This window comes from Myodes glareolus, chromosome 12 (genome assembly GCF_982192425.1).
Source record: "Myodes glareolus chromosome 12, mMyoGla1.1, whole genome shotgun sequence".
Classification (NCBI taxonomy): Eukaryota; Metazoa; Chordata; class Mammalia; order Rodentia; family Cricetidae; genus Myodes; species Myodes glareolus.
The window spans coordinates 28,522,578-28,542,800 of record NC_142037.1 but is presented as its reverse complement, the minus strand read 5'-3'; the positions used below and the strand labels follow the sequence as shown (position 1 = coordinate 28,542,800).

General features: G+C 41.3%; 1 protein-coding gene across 1 annotated transcript in view; it reads right to left on the bottom strand.

Moving 5' to 3' along the window:
- Wdfy2 (WD repeat and FYVE domain containing 2) overlaps positions 1 to 20,223 on the bottom strand; it is a 131,581-nt gene that overhangs the window by 43,530 nt on the left and 67,828 nt on the right. The window contains exon 4 of the mRNA XM_048421708.3: positions 5,902 to 5,956. Coding sequence (XP_048277665.1) covers positions 5,902 to 5,956 — 55 coding nt within the window. The remainder of the gene's footprint in view (positions 1 to 5,901; positions 5,957 to 20,223) is intronic.

The following is a 20,223-nucleotide window of genomic DNA, read 5'->3' as shown; positions in this document are numbered from 1 at the left end:
TTTTGTACATATTTCTGCATGTAGTGAAATTCAGGATTGTAGCATCTGTTTGTGTGGAGAATGGCATCCTCATTTTCACATATTGATTTGTAGAACATTAGTATCAGGAAATGCTGATTTCCTGCAATAGATTGGGAAGTCTTTCATTCCTCAATTTCCAAAAGAGTCCCTATAGTTTCACATATTTTCTTCCTTAATGTTTCATTAAATATAACCGGCAAAACCATCTGGTCTAGGAGTATAGAGGGAATGGAAGAAGGGAGCTTTTGATCTTTGCCTGCTTGTTCTCTCTTGCTAGCAAGTCCATTCCTTACTGCTACTAGTGACTACTTCAGGACTCTGCCACAGACTGAAGACTGCTGAGACATCAAGCATCATGGACTGAACAACCCACTGAATTCTTGGACCTTTCATTGGTACAACCACTATTGGCAAGCTGGACCACAGCCTGTAAGTCATTCTAATAAATTCCCTTTCTCTCCTTATGTATATATTTTTCTCCCTTTTCCCCCCAATGGCATAAACCTTGCTTCTTTTATGACGCCAGTGTTTGAGCTGTCTATCTAGAGAGATTCAATCTCTTGGTGCTGTTCCTCTAGAGCAGTTGTTCTCAACCTGTGGGTCATGACCCCATTGGAGGGCAAATGATCCTTTCACAGGGGTCATCTAAGACCATCAGAAAACACAGATATTGACATTACAATCCAAAACATTAACAAAATTATAGTTATGAAGTACCAACAAAAGTAATTTTATGGTTGGGGGTCACTGCATGAGGAACTGTATTAAAGCATTAGAAAGGTTGAGAACCCCTGCGGTAGAGAACCCTCACTAATACAAGTTTTCTTTAAGGGAAGGCTTTTTTTTTTAAATATTTATTTATTTACTATGTATACAATATTCTGTCTGTGTGTATGCCTGCAGGCCAGAAGAGGGCACCAGACCCCATTACAGATGGTTGTGAGCCACCATGTGGTTGCTGGGAATTGAACTCAGGACCTTTGGAAGAGCAGGCAATGCTCTTAACCTCTGAGCCATCTCTCCAGCCCCTAAGGGAAGGCTTTAAACTAAAAAGTCAACTTCTTCTTACACATATAGAGCTATTAGGACCATCTATTTCTTCTTGAGTGATCTGCAGTTTGTGACTTTCAAAGATCTGTTGACTTTATTCGTTCTTTATATCAACGCACACCAATATAGTATTCACACACGCAGCCTCTGGATGAGTGTCAGGTCACAGTGCTCAAGGTATTCCTTACCACCCTGTGCACACACGGAGCCTTTGGAAGAGAGGCAGGTCACTCTTTCCTGACACTGACAATTTCCAGTGTTTCCCCTTGCTAGTCTAGCTAGAAGTGAATGTCTACAGGTGACCACTGGGAAGGCACTGAACTGTCCTTGACAACCTTCTGCATGTCTGTTCTATCAGTTACTGGGAAGACAATGTTAATTTCTGACTACAACTGTGTGTGTGGCCATTTGTCCCCTAAAGTTTCACTGTTACCCTTATCTCAAAGCTATGTTAGTAACATACAAAAAGACTCATTATGGTCTTCTGCTGGACTCACTATTTTTGATCTGAAATCTGCTTTGATAGTTATAAAGTTACCTGAGCTTCATTTTGGTTAGTGTTCTCGTGGTATGACTTCTACCCTTCTACCATCAACTTGCTTCTCAAATGACTGACAGTGCCTTATGAACAGGTTACATTTGAATCTCAAATCCTCACTCAACAGGCTTAATCAAAAGCTGCCAACTTTTAGTCACTAGTTTTACTTTATTTATATTTAATTACTATTGATATTTTAGGTTTAAACCTATCCCCTTCCTATTCTCTTTTTTCCATTTTCTTTCTCCATCTTTCTCTTACTTTGGTCTTTGTTTTTATGCACTGAAATAATTTTACAATTCTACTTTATTTCATTGGTTAACAGCTGTTTGCCATAGTAACAGTTGTTTATGGGAAAGAATATGTATCTCTAATTTACCAGTTTTCATGTTTAACGTAACAACTTCACAACAGCATATTCCTATTTTTCTACTTTTATAAATATTATTACGCACGTTAATTTCATATCTGACACCAGTTCGATGTTGTTGTTAGTAAACATCCTTTAAAGAGACTACACTGAAGTGAGCATTTTGTTTTACTCAGTCTTGGAGTAGATGCATATTTCCCATTGACATTATTTTCTTCCTGAAGATTTTCCGTTGACATTTCCTCTAGTGGAGGTTTATACAAAATTAATTCTTTGGGTTCTTTATAACTAAAAAAGTTTTAATTTAATTTTTATTTTTGAAAGATACCTTCTCAGAGTATAGAATTCTATTTTTAACAATTCCTTCATACTTTAAACATATTGCTCTATTGATATCAAATCTACCACTAGCTTAATAATTTATGGTCTAATCTACTTCCCCACTGGTTTTTAGAATTTCAATGGTATTTTTCATGTTTTTAAAAATATGACATTTAGCCAGGCATGCTAGTACATGCCTTTAATCCCAGGACTCCAGAAGCAGAGGCAAAGGCAGATGGATCTCTGTGAGTTCAAGGTCAGTCTAATCTACAAAGTGAGTTCCAGAACAGGCTGGACCCCTCAAAGACTTTTAATCACAGTGTTTTTGTTTTGTTAGCTCCTAGTTTCTAGGCCTTTTTAAAAATATATATATTTATTTTCGATTTATGTGTTTGAGTGTTCTGTCTGCATGTAAAAGCACCAAGTGGGTCAAGGCTTACAGAGGCCAGAGGAGGCAGTGTATCCCCAGGAACTGGAGTTACAGACAGTTAGAGTTACCACCACACAGGCACTGGGAACCAATCCTGGGTCTTCTCAAAGCACACCAGGTGCTCTTAACCAGTTAACCATCTCTCTAGCTCCTACCTTGATTTTTTTTTGTTTATCTGTTCTGTTTTGGTTTTGAGACAGGCTCTCACTCATATGTAGCCCAGGCTGACCGCCCTAGACTGAGAGAGTGGGCGTATGCCACCACTTAGCCTTAGCTTTCTTTAAAAATTTAAAAAGCGATGTTACAATCTCTTTCAGATTACTGATCATGTTCCAACGTTGTTGGCAGTCTAACTTTTCTGTTCGTGATCTCTGCTAACATTTATTTGTGATGGCTTCATGTACTTGTGTAACACTTTTAAAAGTAAAAGTCACTCTTAGGCAGTCCTTCTGCTTGCCTGTTCTGTAGGGCTGGAGCTCAGTTCCAGGACCTGTGTGTACTGAGTGAATGCTCTGCCACTGACCTGCATACAGCCTTGGTTAGACCAGCTGTTCTTGTTCAGCTCTAGGGACACATATGCAATTTGTCTTAAAGAGGTCTGCGTTTATTTCTGGTGGTGCTTGGGAACATCATGATTAATAACTATTTTATGATCATTTTATAAAACATAGAGCTTCTAGCTCTATATAATTGTTCTAGATTTGTATTTTGTGAGCAAGATTTTTCAGACAGGGTTTGACATCATAGGAGATTTTTCTCATCTATAGAGAATTAAGATCAGAATAAATACCCTGTTGTCTCCTGGGCCAATGAACGTAGGATTTCCACCCCTTCCTTTTCACGAGGATATGATCCTTTGTGGACTTTCTATGGAAATCTCAGTTCCAATTTCTCATCTTACTCAGGCTTCAGGCTGTACCTCCTGCTGCTAAGGGCATGGGTCACATACAGCCTCTCTGAAGTCAGTGCATGTGCATACCCAGACCTCCGAGATTTCGTTTTCTCTCTGCTCTGGAACATGGGAAAGTTTAATTTTTCTCATAAACTTAACATTGAATTAAAGAAAACAATGAAAACACAGTATTTTACCATCAGCTCCAGGTGTTTGTGAAGAAGGCATCCACAGGAGTCTGGGTATTGAGTTTTATGATTATGTGATAGAAAGCATGTGAACTATGCTAGAAAACCTGCCACGGAAGAGTGTGAGAACAAAGGCTCCGAGTGGTGGGCATCTCAGATGTGCATCTAGCAGATTCATCAGTATATTTAACAAAGATGCAAGAAAGAAAAACTAAAAGGGAGTTAATACAGGTAATGACAACGGGAACATATGTACTAACCACTGTATCTATGTAAGGACAACTGGAACATCTTGCTAAGCTGAGCTGACAGGCGAAATGAGATGATAAGTAACAGATTGAGACGTCCAAGGTTTGGCATAAAAACAAAAATGGAAGTCCCAAAAGATAGGATACAGTCTAAAAACAACCCACGAGAACACCAATCGTTACCTACCCCACATGAGCACAGGGTAGAAAACGGCTGCCAGAACCCACTCTTAGCAGAGTGCCCAGGAGAGGGGAGAGCAGGACCTGCCTGGCAGATAACATGCATGCACTACTCATCATCTGTCGTGTAATAAACTATCCTGAAGTTAATGCCACAACGCATTTTATTATCCCAGAGCTTCTGTGGGTCAAAAATGCTAGTACAGCTTAGCTGGATGCTGAATCCTTGAGGGTTTCTTAGGAGGAAATCAGAGCATGGGGGCCTCAAGAGAAAGCTTAACAGAGGGAGGGCTAAGCTCTCATATGGCTCTGGTCTGGGTTGAGTTCCTGGTGGGCTGCTGAGCTGGGAGTGCCAGTTCCTCCCTGACTGCTGCTTCTTAGCTCCCTAGCACACAGGCTTCTCTACAAGATAGCTCCCCTCATGAGACACGCAAAGCAGGAAACAGGAAGGTGAGTGTCACGCATGCCCAGTCTCTGCACATAATCGTGGGTGTGGTCTCTATCTCATCCCATGTTCTAAGTCCATCTCTCACTTATGGGGGCGAGAGACTGATCATTAGGAACAATGATAAAAGTTACATGCCACATCACGTCATATTTGAAAAAGGTCCTATTGGTACAACATGAGACCTCAAATCTGTGAGTAAGACAATCAAACATGTTTTTAGAGAACCATAAACAGTTGGGACATAGAATGCTTATGCTAGAGAAGTGAAAGAATGCTGGAGGAGAAACAACAGGCTGACTTTCCACAGCTGTTTAAAACAAGCCAAAGGCTGTCATGAGAAGAAGGCAGTACTCGATTTCTGTTGTTCTAACAAACTTAGCAAAAACCGGAAGGGTGCAATCTGATACACCCCACATAAGCCACTGATAGACAGACACTATACGTCTGTTCATTATTACGCTCCCGAGCTAACAGAACATGGTAAACAGAACTCAGTAAATATTTCATTAGTGATGCACAAAAAACAACTAAGGAAAAATCCACAGGGAAAGAAATTTAACTCTAAATCTTAAAGAATGCAATGTCTAGAACCTTTCAAACTCATGATAGCATAGTGTCTTTGGAGGTCATGGATGTGATGCTGGGTGAACACAAAGAATAAATGAGGTCAGGATATCTGGATAAAATGACATCTGGGTCTTAAAGGCCTAATGCTCTGATTACATGATACTGTTGGCCTGAAAACAGGCTCCTTCCAAACACTACTCCTGACAGACAGAATAAATCTGGCCAACAAGCCAATGCTGAAAATGCAATAGAAACGTAATCCACTCCCAACCCCACCTCCCACCCTCTCCCCTCACGCGTCAAAGCGTTTCCCCAAACATAAAATGAGGCTCATCTGGAGCAACCTGAGGCTGACTCCACTTTTTCTGAGCTTGCTGCACCACCCCAGGAAGCATGGTACAGAAAGACAGAGTTACGGGTGTGGCAGTCACCCTGACCCACTCTGGGCTGTGCTGGACCTCTGTACAACAAGGCTGGTAAGAAACCCAGGCTCTTCAGGCCTCAGCAACTTAGTTCACAACTAAGACAATACTGACCTTACAGGGGCTCTCTTTTTGTTCCCCCACATAACTGAAGTGTTCTTAGAGGGAGTGAAAACTACCCAGAAATAGTTTTAGAGCCAGCTAAAAACAGTGCTCCGACTCCTACCTGGATAGCTCTTCACTGGCGTCATCTTGTTATAATCTTCAGACAAAATAAATTCCTACAAGACAAAAGAAAACCATAAGGCAAAAGGATTTTTTTTCTTGAGATTTTATTTATTTTTATTTTATGTGTATGGGTGTTTAGCCTGCACGTATATCTGCGCACCATATACATGCAGTGCCTTTGGAAGCCAGAAGAGGGAGTTGGGGCCTCTGGAACTAGAGCTACAGATGGTTGTTTGCTGTCATGGGGGTGCTGGAAATTGAACCCGGGTCCTCTGGAAGGATGGCCAGGGCTCCTAACAGTGGAGTCATCTTCAGGACCCCAAGCAAAAGTAAACTATTTAATGAGCAATTATGCTTTGGTAAACAGACTGCATAACAGAATTACATATAACATTAGTGGCTTGTCAATCAACTTGACATGTGTGACTCTCCAAGAGTAGCCCAAACTCACATGAGATCATGTTCCAAGTTAGAGTTCTGGTCAGTGCTAATTCTAACTGGATTCAAAGTCTCACTGGCACCACAGCAAACACTTAAAGACCGTAGCAGTGAGCAAATAGGCGGCAATTCTCTACTGAGAAATACTGTTAGGTATTTGCAGTCTGCTGTTAGCATTAGCAATTCACTTTCCCTTATAACAAGCTCCCGCGGCTGCTTCTGCTCAGTCCCTGTGTGTCTAGGGGCACAGCAGAGTTCTCTGGCACAATGAGCTGTCAACATGTCTGCCAGTTGTGTGGAAGGCACCTCCAAAGTTAATGAGCTGAGTCTGGACAACAAAAGCTGTGAAGACATTAGTTTCTACACAGCACACCTTGCGGGAACACACGAAAGGGTTGCACCCAAGCACCCAGGCAGTTGGTGATGCCAGTGTGGACTCCAACCAGGTTATTTACAAGGCCTGGCCAAGGGCTGGGCTCTTCAGCTTTCTCAAATGCAAACACCCACATATCTCTGAAGGTGAACTGCAGAGCAGGGGTAAAGTAACAGCGTGAAATAAAGCAGGGCTTTATTCTGGGCTTACAACAGAACAATAAAGCTTTTCACAACAGTTGGAAGCATCTACTAGAATTTTTCTCTGATGACTGACAAAGGGGATGGGAGGACAGACAGACATTCCCTCCTTGCTATTAGGTGCTTACTGAGTTCACATAGATTATGTAATTTTTTAGTGAAAATACTGTATTATTTTTGTGACAGATGCCACAAAGGTAAAATAGGATAGCATGACAGAATATACTAGTTTCTTTGGTTGTGCTTTTCTGTCACAGGCCCCATAAGAAGCTTAACTACAAAGGGAACCTCTTTATGTTATTCTTGGGAAAAACATTACTCAACTTGCCAGGTTTTTGCTGTTGTTGTTGTTTGTTGAGACAAGATTTTGCTGTGTAACAACAACACTGACTGTCCTGGAACTCACTCTATAGACCAGGCTGGCCTCAAACTCACAGAGATCTGCCTGCCTCTGCCTCCCGAGTGCTGGGATTCAGCTTCTTCAACTTGCCAGTTTAACCTCATACAGTGAATCCTTCATGGAGTGGCACCATATCTACTCATTTCTGAAGAGTTCAACTCAGTGTGACAGATAAAGTTGGAAGAAAATTTACAGCTCCCCTCTGAGGAACTGACAGACTATCTACCTCTCCAGAGCCTCCAGCACAGACAGAGAACATGTCTGCAGCAAACACAACTGGTAAGTGGGCAAATCTGTTTAGTTCATATTAAATATACTGAAATATAGTTCATCATCCTAGGCAAAAAAGACTGCAATTCCTCTTGGAAAAAGGCAAAGCATACAATAAAACAATTTGATGCAGCTTTTCACTTTGGATTTAAGAAATGTATACAAAATAGAAAACGAGAAGTTTATTTTGAACTAGTAAACTAATTTCTAAAACTATTTTCTTCCATTGATAATAACATATAGACAAGGAAAATTTGGGGGTGATCCTGTCACTTTATATATATACTATGGAAACCACATACTAGTCTAAATATACAAAAGATAAATATTTAAAGGTCCTTTTGTGAGATCATTTCTTTGATATAAGTAGTATTGAAAGTATATCTATTATACTTTTATTATACATCTTAATAATGAAATCTATAATAAAATGCAAGGTAAAAACAAATTGGTGATGCTTTTTAATATTAACAAATTAGGCAGTCATCCTTTACTCACCAACTACATTCATTTTCTAATGAGTTCACAGGATGCTGCACTGTTCAGAAGGTGTGTTACATGACAGGGTATGTCTAATGATACTGATAGATATTGACTGGTCAGAATTTTATATATATCTAATATATTACTACTCACAAAAATCTTATGTGACATTCTGGCTAAAGCTCACATTCATTTCCTTTAGGATTGGCCAGTCAAAATTAGATTACACACATTTTAAATTATTTTGGAAAAAACATACTTCCATTCTACTGTCTACCTATCACCTAATTAATTTTAATGCATATTACAGAACATTAAACATGCAGAGGGTGCACAATGGAGAAGTTAGTAACTGCACAGTCAATCTTCCTTTTTAAGCAAACAGACTTAGACCATTTGGTGTGTCCTAATAAACCGTATTTAAAAATATAAACACTTTCATAAACATACATGGAGGATAAAAATACACATTTAGGGGTTTTGTCAATAGGTTGTATAAAAATAAGATAACTACTTTCCCTTAATATATATCAGAGTTATCTTTCCAGGAATCAATTAATTTAACTTACTCTTTTTGGTGACCCCACAAAACTCTATAAAATGTGTATACCATTTGTTTTTCAAGTACTGCCTTTTTTAAACGGTAACATTAGTTATCTGCTATTTTTCACTATTATAAAACAGCACGCGTATCCATATGACCTGATGCATACAGAAGGTTGCTGACTCAAAAACTGAGAATGACATCACACTCTCCATGAAACATAACGGTGCTCAGCCCCTACCTTCACATCACTGTGACTTACTCAATTCCATCCACAGATGTGTTCACCTTTTCACTTTTGCCAAACTAATGTGCAAGAAAGTGGCATCTCATTGTGGTTTAATATACACTAATGTTCATATATATGGGACTATTTTCTTTTCTTTCTTTCCTTTTTTTGGGGGGGACTTTCATTTTTCTGTATAAATTTCTATTTAGATTTTGCTTTAGACTTTCTCATTGCACCCCCCAAAAAAACCCTAAGACAAAATAAACAAATGAACGAACAGCTGACTCTGAAGGAAAGTCTGCAATTGAATGCTAGATCTGGGTGAGAAGTCTCAGCAACACAAGCAAAGGCCCAACAAAGAGAAATCAAGAAAGATGCTGGCACATCACCACCAAGCTGGCCCGAGTCTCAGGGAAATCCAGCTGGTCTCCAGGACACAGGAAATTGTTGGCTGGACAGACAGAAATAAGGACACAGGAGGGGAGGGGATTTCCCTGTAGCTTTCTCCATCTCCTTTGGACTGTAATACTAGAGCTCCGCAGGCCTTCAGCTTCCCCTTCCCTCTGGGAAATAGCGTAACCCAGCCCCATCTGCAGCCTGGAGAACTCAGATCTAACTGGCAGAGCAGTATTTCTAGATGTGAGAAAGTGGCAGAGGAACCAGGCCCTCTGGGCTTTGGTTAAGACTGTAACAGTAAACCCAGCGGATCTGGATAACAGTAATTTAACTCCCGAGGCAATGAATACAGTGTGGCCCCGGCCATGTTATATTCTGTAATATTCTTACTGAAGTCTAGAAAGGTTCTGACTACCAGACTTTGTAACCCACTGTCTAATAAGTAAAACCTTTCCCTCTCCCAATATCCTGCCTTTGTACTTTACTTATTGGGTCTTTTGTATTGAAAAATCACTGATAAACAAAAAGCAACTATGGTATCCTGAGTTGAAATTGCACTTGGGGGGAGTTTTCGAGCAGGGTTGCAAGCAGCCCAGACTAGCCTTAAACTCCCTATGTGATCCAGAGTGCTGGGACTGCATGTTTGCACCACCATGCCATTTATAAAGTGCTGTGCATGGAAGCCAGGCCCTCATGCATACTAGGTGCGAGCACTCTGCCAACTGGGCTATATCCTCAGCACTATAATTTTAAAGTTTTCTTTATAAAAATAACTTCAATTGAGATGTCTTCCATGAGAATAACACTCAGATTTTTCTATTTAATCTCTTTAACTAGTTTGAGCAGCTCTGAACATCTGCAACCAGTGTTTTGCTTTCCTTTGTCTCTCAATTTCTCTTAAAACCAAGCCTAGCAAAATTAGTCAATCAGATGGTAAAATTACTTTAATTGGGCTATGGTATTTTTTAAAAGTTGTTAACATGTCCTGTCATTTTTAAAAGTATTAAAAAGTCCACGTTTGCCTAGACACATGCCAATCACAACGCTGCTGAATGCTTCACAAGAACTGTTGCCACTTTTTATTTGCATTTGAAATACATCTGTCAAATACACCACGGCTTTTGTTTGGTAATATCGAGTTCCTTCAACTATTCCCATTTGTTAACAAGTTTTTGTGAGTCTAAGCACAGTAGGCAGTACAGTGTGGTTTTCACCGGAATAAACATACCATTTTGGTTTCTGGTCATCTTTAGGACCCTACACTTCATAAGTTCTTGGTACTGTCGAGTTGTTCTGTCTCTCTCTTCTGGTGTGACCAGTCAAGGGATATTACACAGTTCTAAGCACTGTCCACCACCTCACTTGCTTTGTAAGGATCAGTGAAACAGATCCGTAAGAATCCTGATGATGAAACCACTGTACCTTACACGTTAAAAAATCTACTGGGTAGCAAGATAGTTCAGCAGCAAAAGGCCCTGCATGGCTGGTGAGCTTAGTTTATAACACAGAATTCATGTTAAATAAAAAGAGAAAATCAATTCCACAAAATTGCCCTCAGCATGTATGTAACCCTCCCCCCTTAAACACACAGACACACAATAATAAATATTTTTTAAATTAAGTTTCTTGCATTATTTGAAAGCCTGCCAACAATCTCTCTTCTTAAAAATCTAACATCACCTCACAAATTAAAAACAGAATCTAAAATTAGATCATTAGCTACCAACTGTTTGTTAAGTGTGTGGTGTACCAAAGACATACTGACGGAATGCATGATAAGTCTACTTTTATCAAGAAAACAAAACTATAGTTACATGCCCTAAGGTTTTATTCTCAGAAAAATAAACAAAGCAGTCACCAAGGTCACACCCAAATAAAGAACTCAGCCCTCATTAATAAAGAATGGAGGGAAAAATAATGGCTTATGCTTCATTACCTAGCAAAAGGTCACAAAGGAAGTCCCCAGATTTAAAACAAGGCGTGTGCTACACAAGTCATTCCTGGAAGGAGGAGAGACACACATCAAGGGTTTGATAAGCTGGTCCTCGCCACAGACTTGGGATGCTTCTCCTTTATCTATGACCTTAATTGAGGTTTGATTTGTGTGTGGTATCCCACATTTCTCTCATGTTCCTCCCTGTGCTTTCGGTTTTGATTTCTAGTCTGTCTAGCTCCTCCACTTTCCCTTCTGCTTTAGTCACTTGACCTGCTGCTTTCCTTTGCGTTTCTAGTTGAGCTACTTGGGTTTTTCAATTCCAGTTCCATCTTTGTATCAGCCTGAGTCCTCGTCAAAGTTTCTATCTCATTATTGAATTCCACTCTCAAGTCCTGGGTTGTCTGTCACTTCCATTAGTCTTATGCTTGTGTTTTCTCGGGCATCGCTCAGGCATTTATTCTTAAATTTTCCTTCTTATTTTCACTGAGCTGCTTGTATCTTCTTTAAATTCCTTCAACTTTTTTTTAAATGAAGTTTATGATGGTTCTTTTAAATTCTGTGTCCTGGGTTCATCTAGGTAATTCTCATTGGCAAGCATTTCTACAGGACTAGTGGATTTTGGCTTGATGTTTCATATTGTTTATATTTTTGTGATGAGACCTGAGTATGTGGACTTCTTTTGTTCTAGGCTTGATATAGACAGAATAACTGGGGCATAAGAGAGAATGTACGAGCAGGTTAGACCTAGAAGCTGGAAACAGCTTAGGTGGAATAAAGTCTGGTGGGCTGGTGTGCAGTTGTGTGCCCTGGCCCAAGCTTGGAATAAGGGGTTAGATTTGGCTGGGTGGAGTACCTGGACTTGGTATGGGATGGGCAGGTAGGTTGGAGGACAGGCAGGAAAGGTACTGTCTGAAGCCTGGAAGTTGGTTGTGGCAGAGGCAGAGATGCCAGTCTAGACTGGGGCAGTGGATATGGGTACCATGCAAGCTCCAAAGGAAGGAAGCAATCAACAGTTCTGCCCAGCCCACTATGAACCCCAACAATGACAAGCATGGCATGAAAGCCCTGAGGGTGCAGCAGGGGCACATCTGATAACGTGTCCACATGAGCTCATCACTGATCATAAACATACCACTCTGGAGGAAGATGTTGATGGGAGTGTGTGAGGGACGCCAGTGTGAGGGTAGAGGGGTGAAACCTCTACCCCTTCATCTCTACATTAGAACAGGACTCAAAAAGTCCACAATAAAACTTCAAATCCTAGAATAATAATGTGAGAAGTGACCTTCTAAGATTGTTTGGTTTGTGTTTTTCCTCTAACTTGAGAATCTTTTTATTAAAGCTTGAGAGAAAAGCAACAGGGCAGGTAAGCTGAAAGCCCAACACCTGCTGGGAGGGGGGAGCCGGATAAGAATAAAGCCTTCTGGCTCAGGCAAGCAGGTGGTAGAAAGGGAGGGTCTTCGGAGGAGCAATGAGGAAGCCAGGGTGTTAGGGAGAGCATGTGTCCGCTTTAGGCAGGTTTTCAAAAATGCAGAAGGGAGGAAAGTTAGACTTTTTGAATAAGTGGACAGGCTTGGTGTGAGGACTGCGAGCTGCTTTGGTTAAGCTTACTCTTCTTAGGCTGCAGTCTACAGGTTTCACAACAGTGCCCTGGAACTTGCATGCATCTGAAAAGTACTCAGGACTCTGAAGGACATTCACTTATGTAGGCTGTATGAATTGATATTTATTATACTAGAAATAAAACTTGACAAAAGTTCTAAAATATTAAGCAAATTTAATAACAAGTTCATATTGATTAATAAAGTCCATGAAAAGTGGAACTTTTTCAAAACAAAACTTCATGACAATAGTACTGTTTAGCATATTAACAAGTCTCAATAACATCTGCCTGAAGAGAAGACGGATGGAGCCTCATGCTGCTTCTTCACTAAATCTGTCCATCTGTCACGAAGTGGGAGTGAAAAGACAAGGTCTTAGACCTGTCATAAAGGAGCTTCCATTTTGTTGATCTCGGTTTTGGGAGTGGCTGGCTTTAGTGATTCAGCTGGCCTGAGGTTTTCTCAGTCCTGACTTCAGACCCTGCTGGCTAGCCTGCGCTGTTCCTGACTGTCTGCAATGATGAAAAGGGGTTTTGCTGCCTACCGTGTATCTGGCACCCAGGAATCGAGAGGCGAGGTGCCCTTTTCTGTGCCTGACAAAGACCCAGGGACCCTTCTGACCATGGTGTTTTAAGAGATGGAGGGAAGGAAAAGCTTTAGCTTCAAACCCCTCAGCTGTGTGAGAAACCTCTAATCACATTCCTGGCTACTCAGATCAATGGCACACAGAAGCAACTGGACTAAGGTAAGGAAAGCAAAGTGGGCGTGTACAGGAACAGCAACCGACCATCTCTCCATTGCAAAAGCATCATCTACAAGAAATAGGAGTACAAACTACTTGTCTGGATTTTTACTGTTGTCCAAGGCCCAGGTGTTGAAGTCTTCTTGGTCTCAGGGTATCACTATGTGTAGAACTTTTAGGGGATGGAGCTTAGTGGGAGGAAGTAGTGTGCCCTCCTATAAGATATTGGGACCTAGTCTCTTCCCGTCTTTTGTGCCCAAGCCACTGTGAAGTAAACAAGGACCTCCTGCCGTGTGCTCCTATATGACATACTGTGCTACCACAGGCCCAAGCGACCACAGAAGGAAAATTCCGAACCTGAGAGTCAAAGCAAACCCTTCTTACCTTAGGTTAATTGGTGGGTATTTTGTCAGTGAGAAAAACTATAACACATACTTTTTTCTTATAAATTCTTCCACAAACTTTGGTTCATACACAAAACAGCAAACTGTAAATTTCAAGATCTCCCCAGAGGCTTGCCTGGTGCATGATTTATCATCTACCATCATCTTCTCTCAGCAATGTTTTTATGCTTTCCCCACGGCTGAGGGAAAATAAGCCGAGACGTTGATGCTCAAGACAAGGGAAGGTCAAGAGACAAAGGCTCACACATCTGTTCAAGAAGCCCCAGCCCAATTTCTGAATCTTAAGAAGGTGTTCAAATAAATGGGAATGTCCATCTCAAGGCCAAAATCACAGACGAGTTATGAGTTAAACAAAGAAAGCCCCTCTTCAAGCCCTATTACTCTCATGGTCAGTGAAAGAGAATGGATATTTTAAATAACATTTGGATATAATAAACGTTAAGCTGTAATAGCGAGCAGGAAATAATATCAGAAACTAATTTATATAGGTGTCTTAGTTTGCTTTTTGTTGCTGTGCTAAAATATCAGGGCCAAGGCATTTATTTAAAAAGCATTTAATTTGGGACTTAGTTTCAGAGGGTAAGAGTCCATGACCATCACTGAGGGAGCACAGCAGCAAGGAGCCAGCCAGCCAGGCTCTAGAGCAGCGTTGCATATATCTTGAGACACAACAGCAAGGCAAAGGAAGCAAACCGGGGTTGGTACCGGCTTTACAAATCTCAAAGCCCGCCTCCAGTGATGAACATCCTCCAACAAGGACACACCTCTGAATCCTTTCCAAACAGTTTCACCAACTGGGGACCAAGTATTCAAGTACAGGTGGCAACGGGGAGCATTCTCACTCAAACACAAAAGGCTAGCTGCTGATGCTCTAAAAATGGCTCAAAACTTTTGAGAAAATGATTCCAAACACACAAAAAAAAGCTGCCCCATGGAAGTGAAAACTATTTCTAAATGATGTCATGATTGCTACAACAAAAACTTCAGCAAGACTATTGTTTCACCTAGGACCCGCTCATGAAAGGTATTCCATTTCCCTTTCTTAAGTCTTAGATGTCCTGGAGTTCCAGACTCTGAGGCAGCAAGGAAATGCTACTGTGACTGTGTTAATTCAGACAGAGCAGTTCTCTATTAATAGTAATAGATTTTGGAGGACACAAAATAATAACATGCTATACAAAAATGAAATTTATTTTCCGTGAGAGCTACTATAAATAAGAGTGACAGATACTAACTTTTTACTATTTAAATAGTCCACCAGTGAAGTCTAAAGCAACTTGCTGCCCATCAGCAAGTTTCTCTATCTAAAGTAGGAAATACGACTTCTCAAGTAGAGATTCAAGGCTTCCCAAAGTCCAATTATATAAAATGGGTACAAATAAAGGAAACTCAAATAATTTAAAAAGGAACAGAATCCATTATTATGGTATTACTTTTCCTAGTCAGTGCTGACAATTAGAACAGTCAATGACTTTTGACTCAAACAAGATTAAACAATGTTCACTTCCTTGGTCAGCAAAAACAACATATCCTGCAACTCAAGCTACTTATAGCCAAAGTGTCTGTTCTGACTTGCTATAAATCTTTTTATGGCTTTAAGTCCACAGCTCTTTCAGTCCTGAACACTATTTATGAAATAAATATGGACATAAAATATAAGTAACAACAACTAAGTCAAAATTACAAATAAAATCATGTCTTGCTAATAAAACAGCACTCACAAAAGGCAAAGTAGTTTACCAGACCTCTGTGACCCCAGAACACAAGAAGGATCACTACATGTGTGAGGTAAGTCTGCACAGAGTTCTAGGCAGCCAGGGTTACACTCCCTCAAAACCAACAAAAATGGGGGAGGGAATAAGTAAACTAGTCTGAAAATGATAAGCTCACAAAAAAAACTTTCAATTCAAGATGATGAATCATTGTCTAAAAAGGAATTCTTTCCAATTTCAGATAAAATAATTGTTTGTCAAAAAAGTAAAGTTTACCTGCTGTTGACATGAAAACCACTTCTGTCATACAAGGAATTTACTGGGAAAGGACTGGGAGTCACTCCTAGAACCATCACAACAATTCCACGTATGATTCTCCTCAGCCAACAGTAAATGTACGTAGCCACCTTGTTCATGCCACACAGATGAGGGACAGCAGTGCTGGAGGCACAGTGGTAACAGTGTTTCTCCCAGGAACGCTAGTAAGCAGGGAGGGAAGACAGGAAGACAATGGCTTCTGCCCTCCAGAGAACTGGCAACAAACACTGTTTCGAAGAAATGACTAGATTATAGGAATACAAATACAGAGCTAGAGGAACGGCTTAGTAGTTGAAGCATGTGATACATTTATTCTAGTTTGATCATCTATAAAAAGCATTGGGTGGCTCTCAAATACCTGGAACTCCAGTTCCTGGATATCTGGACCTTCTTCTGGCCTCTGTGGGCACCCATACTCACATGCACAGATATACACAAACATATAAATAAAACTAAATTTTAAAAAATAAAAAATGAGGGTATAAGGAGTGGGAGCTTCTGCATGGAACCAAATGTAACTGGCTCGTTCATTTGCTTGTAGCCTAGTCAGTCCTTGAACTCTGGATCCTCCTGCCTCAGTCTACTGCATGTTGAGATCTGAGGCTGTACCTGGCTTGGTTAGGTTTTTATTCACTCAAAAAATATTAGTCAGAATCCAATTTCACAATGTTTTCTACAGAGTATGGGAAATATCACTGCATATGTTCCCTGCTTTGAAGGTACTCATGCTAAAAGAAAACAAAGGAACAACACGTATTAAATTCTTCTTATTTCTCACTTTCAGTGACTCCATGTACCATTTTATTAAATACAAAAGGATATAAGTGGAATATACATAAATTTTAAGGTAGAAATGTGAATTAAGAACCTTCCTACCAAGCTGTGCAGATGGCCTCTCGCTGTTCTGGGTCTCCAGGGCATGTCTGAAAAGCAGGGTAAGCCTGAGGTCTGAGAGCAGGGTCAGGGGTGAGGGCTAGCATCTGATTTTAGTGATGAGGCTCCAAATTCCTGGTATGGATGTGAACCACACATATCTGATATTGGGTAGCAGAATTCTGATAGGTAGATTAACAAGTAGGGGTAAAAAAGTACTTTGAACTTTATTCTTCCTGAGTTGTTGAGAATTTATACCCTAAGGAGGGGTAAAATTAAACTATAAATTTTAATATGAGGGAAAAGAGGAAATAAGAGTCAAAAAACAAGGGCAATCCAGTGGGTTACTGCAATGGGTCACAGCCAAAACGGTAAAGGATAGGAAAAATTTTAAATCTAGTGAACACAGACTAGACAGTTCTGGGGTTGAGGGAAGATGTGCCTTATGTTTCTGGGTGGGGCTCTACATGATGTCATTTAGTAGAGGAACAAGGGACAAAGGGCTAACTCTAAAGTGTCTGAGACACCGAGGTTGAAGGTCCAGTCAGTTTCTGCAGACAGAGTCTGGGGCTCAGGAGGGCAGCATACAGCACAGTCCCAGGGAGTGGAGGAACAGGACAGTGAACCTACAGGGAGGAGTAACATGAAAGAGCAGGCAAGAAGGAAGCCTGAGGGAATATCACCTCAGAGTGTCAAATGGAAGAATCAGGAGGGGACTCAGAGACTTGAAAACCATATTAAATACCGAACCATGACTCCACTCCACATAGCACCCTATAGGCATCCAACCCCAAACAGAAAGCTCAAGGCTAAAGCACCAGCTCCACCCTTTTCTGGGACGTCTAGCGAGTCCAGAGTCAGAGTCCATGCTGGCTTTGAACTGAGAATCCTCCCATTGTCAGTCTCTAAAATAGCTGAAATTACAGACACGTTCCACTACACCAGACTTGCTCTAACATTTTTGACTTCTCTCTAAAAGCGATGTTTACTGATGGGAAAATCATGCTGGTCTTTGCATCAATGTGGTGAGCAGTCCTCTTCCATCTTCTCTGAGATAAAGATCTAATACTGGCAACTGGGAGAACAGCTGTTCCTCCATCTGTAATGCGGAGGAGCTGGAGATGAGTGGTGTGGAGCACAGATTCACGTTCTAGCATGTTAGTGTGTGTGTGTGTGGTGTGTGTGTGTGTGTGTTGGGAGGGTACATAAATGGCAAGAAGAACACGCCCTGGAAAAAGAAAACCTACCGTAATTACAACACTCTGGGTCACTGTACAGCCCAGCACTGAACCCCAGAGACCAGGGCAGACATGACACCATACCCTTCTCTGATGACATAAGCCCTCATGACTGTCTGGGATCAAAATCAGCTGACAGCCATTCTGCAATGAAAGAATGACTGATCCCTCCCATATTCTGGCTCTAGTGAGTTCTGAAGCTTCACAGCACAGAACAAGTGTCAGGGGACTCTTTGGGGGACACGACTCATGGTTCTGCTGCTGTTGAGCTACTAGAGATTACCTGAGGCACAGGTGATTAACCACACCAGCTGGGCTGTGAATAGCAACTGGAGGAAACTGGCATGCTCCAATTTCTCCACGAGATGAACTCCATGTGAAAACTAATGGAGTATCTTATGTCTACTGAGAATATTCTTTTATTTGAGGGGTATAGTAAAGAAAATTGATTCCTATTGTTGAAAACTACTATAGGAGTCTGCGGAGATGACTCAGCGGGTAACACACATGTTGTGTTGTGAGCTCAGATTCCAGAATCCATGTAAAAGTCAATGGATGTAGTAGCTCACCTGTAACTCCAGCACAGGATGTAGAGACAGGAAATGCACATTCAACCCTGCCAACAAGTTATTCAGTCAAACAAGTTCAAAACCTTCGTAGAACATTGGAGGAAGCTACCCAACATTAACCTCTGCATACCGCTCTCACACACAAATATGTGCACATACACTGCTCCCACTCACCTTGACCTTGGGTCACTCGCTGAACCTGGAGCTCACTGATTTGGCAGTAATAGCTGGTCAACAATCTCCAAAGAAGCTCCTATCTCTGCCTTCCCTACACTAGGATTACAGGGCATGTCATGACATCAGGCTTTTTATCTAAGTGCTTGGGATTCTAACTCAGTTCCTTGGGTAAGCAATGTGCCAACTGAGCAAACCGCCCAGCCCCTCTACCCTCTTTTTGAAGGTGATGAAGATGAATTGGCAATAACTTAAAGACATCTAGAGAAAAATACAGCTTTTGGTGGTTTACATTTTGTAAAATTACTGGCGCATTACTGTGATGACTCAGCAAAGACAAAAGATGCTTCCACCAAGGCATTTCTTCCCCGGACATGGCCTCCTAAATCCACTTGACATGGCTTTTGAAGGTTCATGGATACTGGCTACAGAGACTGCTGCCGCCGCCAATGACATTGGCAGCAGCTAATATTTATCTGTGCTACGCACAGGCTGTTCTAGGAGCTTTCCATGTGTCATCCTGACACAAACTATATAAAATGAATACAATCACCATTTGCACTGAAGACCAAGGCAGAGAGCAAAGCATCATGTGCAGTGTGACAGAGCAGCAGCAGGAGGAAGAGCTGTGACTAAAGTCAGGCAGTTAGACCCAGAGCCTGAGTCCTGAACCACTGTATGTCAACTCAACAACCTCTAAAACCTGTGTTAAGTTCACTGTAACTCAGCACAAGAGCAGGAGAACATGGCTATCTTTATGTTAGAAAGAGCTCACCTGAAAGCTCAGAGACTCTACATGTTTAAAAAACAAAACAAAACTCATAAATGGTGTTTGTGTATTTATTTATTGGGGCAGTCCATGTGCATGTAAACGTGTGGGTGCGTATTTGTGCCTTGTTTGGAAGTCAGAGACAACTTGTGGGTGCCAGTTCCCTTCTTCTACCACGTGGGTCTCAGGACTCAAGCCCAGGTCATGATGACAGGTGACAAGGAATCCACCAGCGGGCCATCTCACCAGCCCTGACAATGGCTTGTAGTGGAATGAACTGGGATGATGTAATTGCCATCAGGCAGCATAAGTAACTGTAAGAACAACCATTCTGAAGGAAGCCCCTGAACTCTCCAGCTTCACATTTCTGTGAACACAAGACTTCTGAGGGCTTCCTTTAGAACCGTCTTTGTCTCTCAGAATTAAGGCTTTATTCCTAGACAGAGTCAAACCAGAAACCCCAGAGAGCAGTCTCACCTGCCAGCTAGAACATTGCTGCGGCTGAGCTAGAAGAGTTCAAAAGACTTCCTTCAGCACTCATGGGCAGACTGTACACTTGGACACAGTGGAAAAGCTTTCCTCCCGGCTGCCAGTCATTACCGTACAGCATGACCTCACCAAATAGGTGTGGTGGGGTGTAGTCCTTGTAGG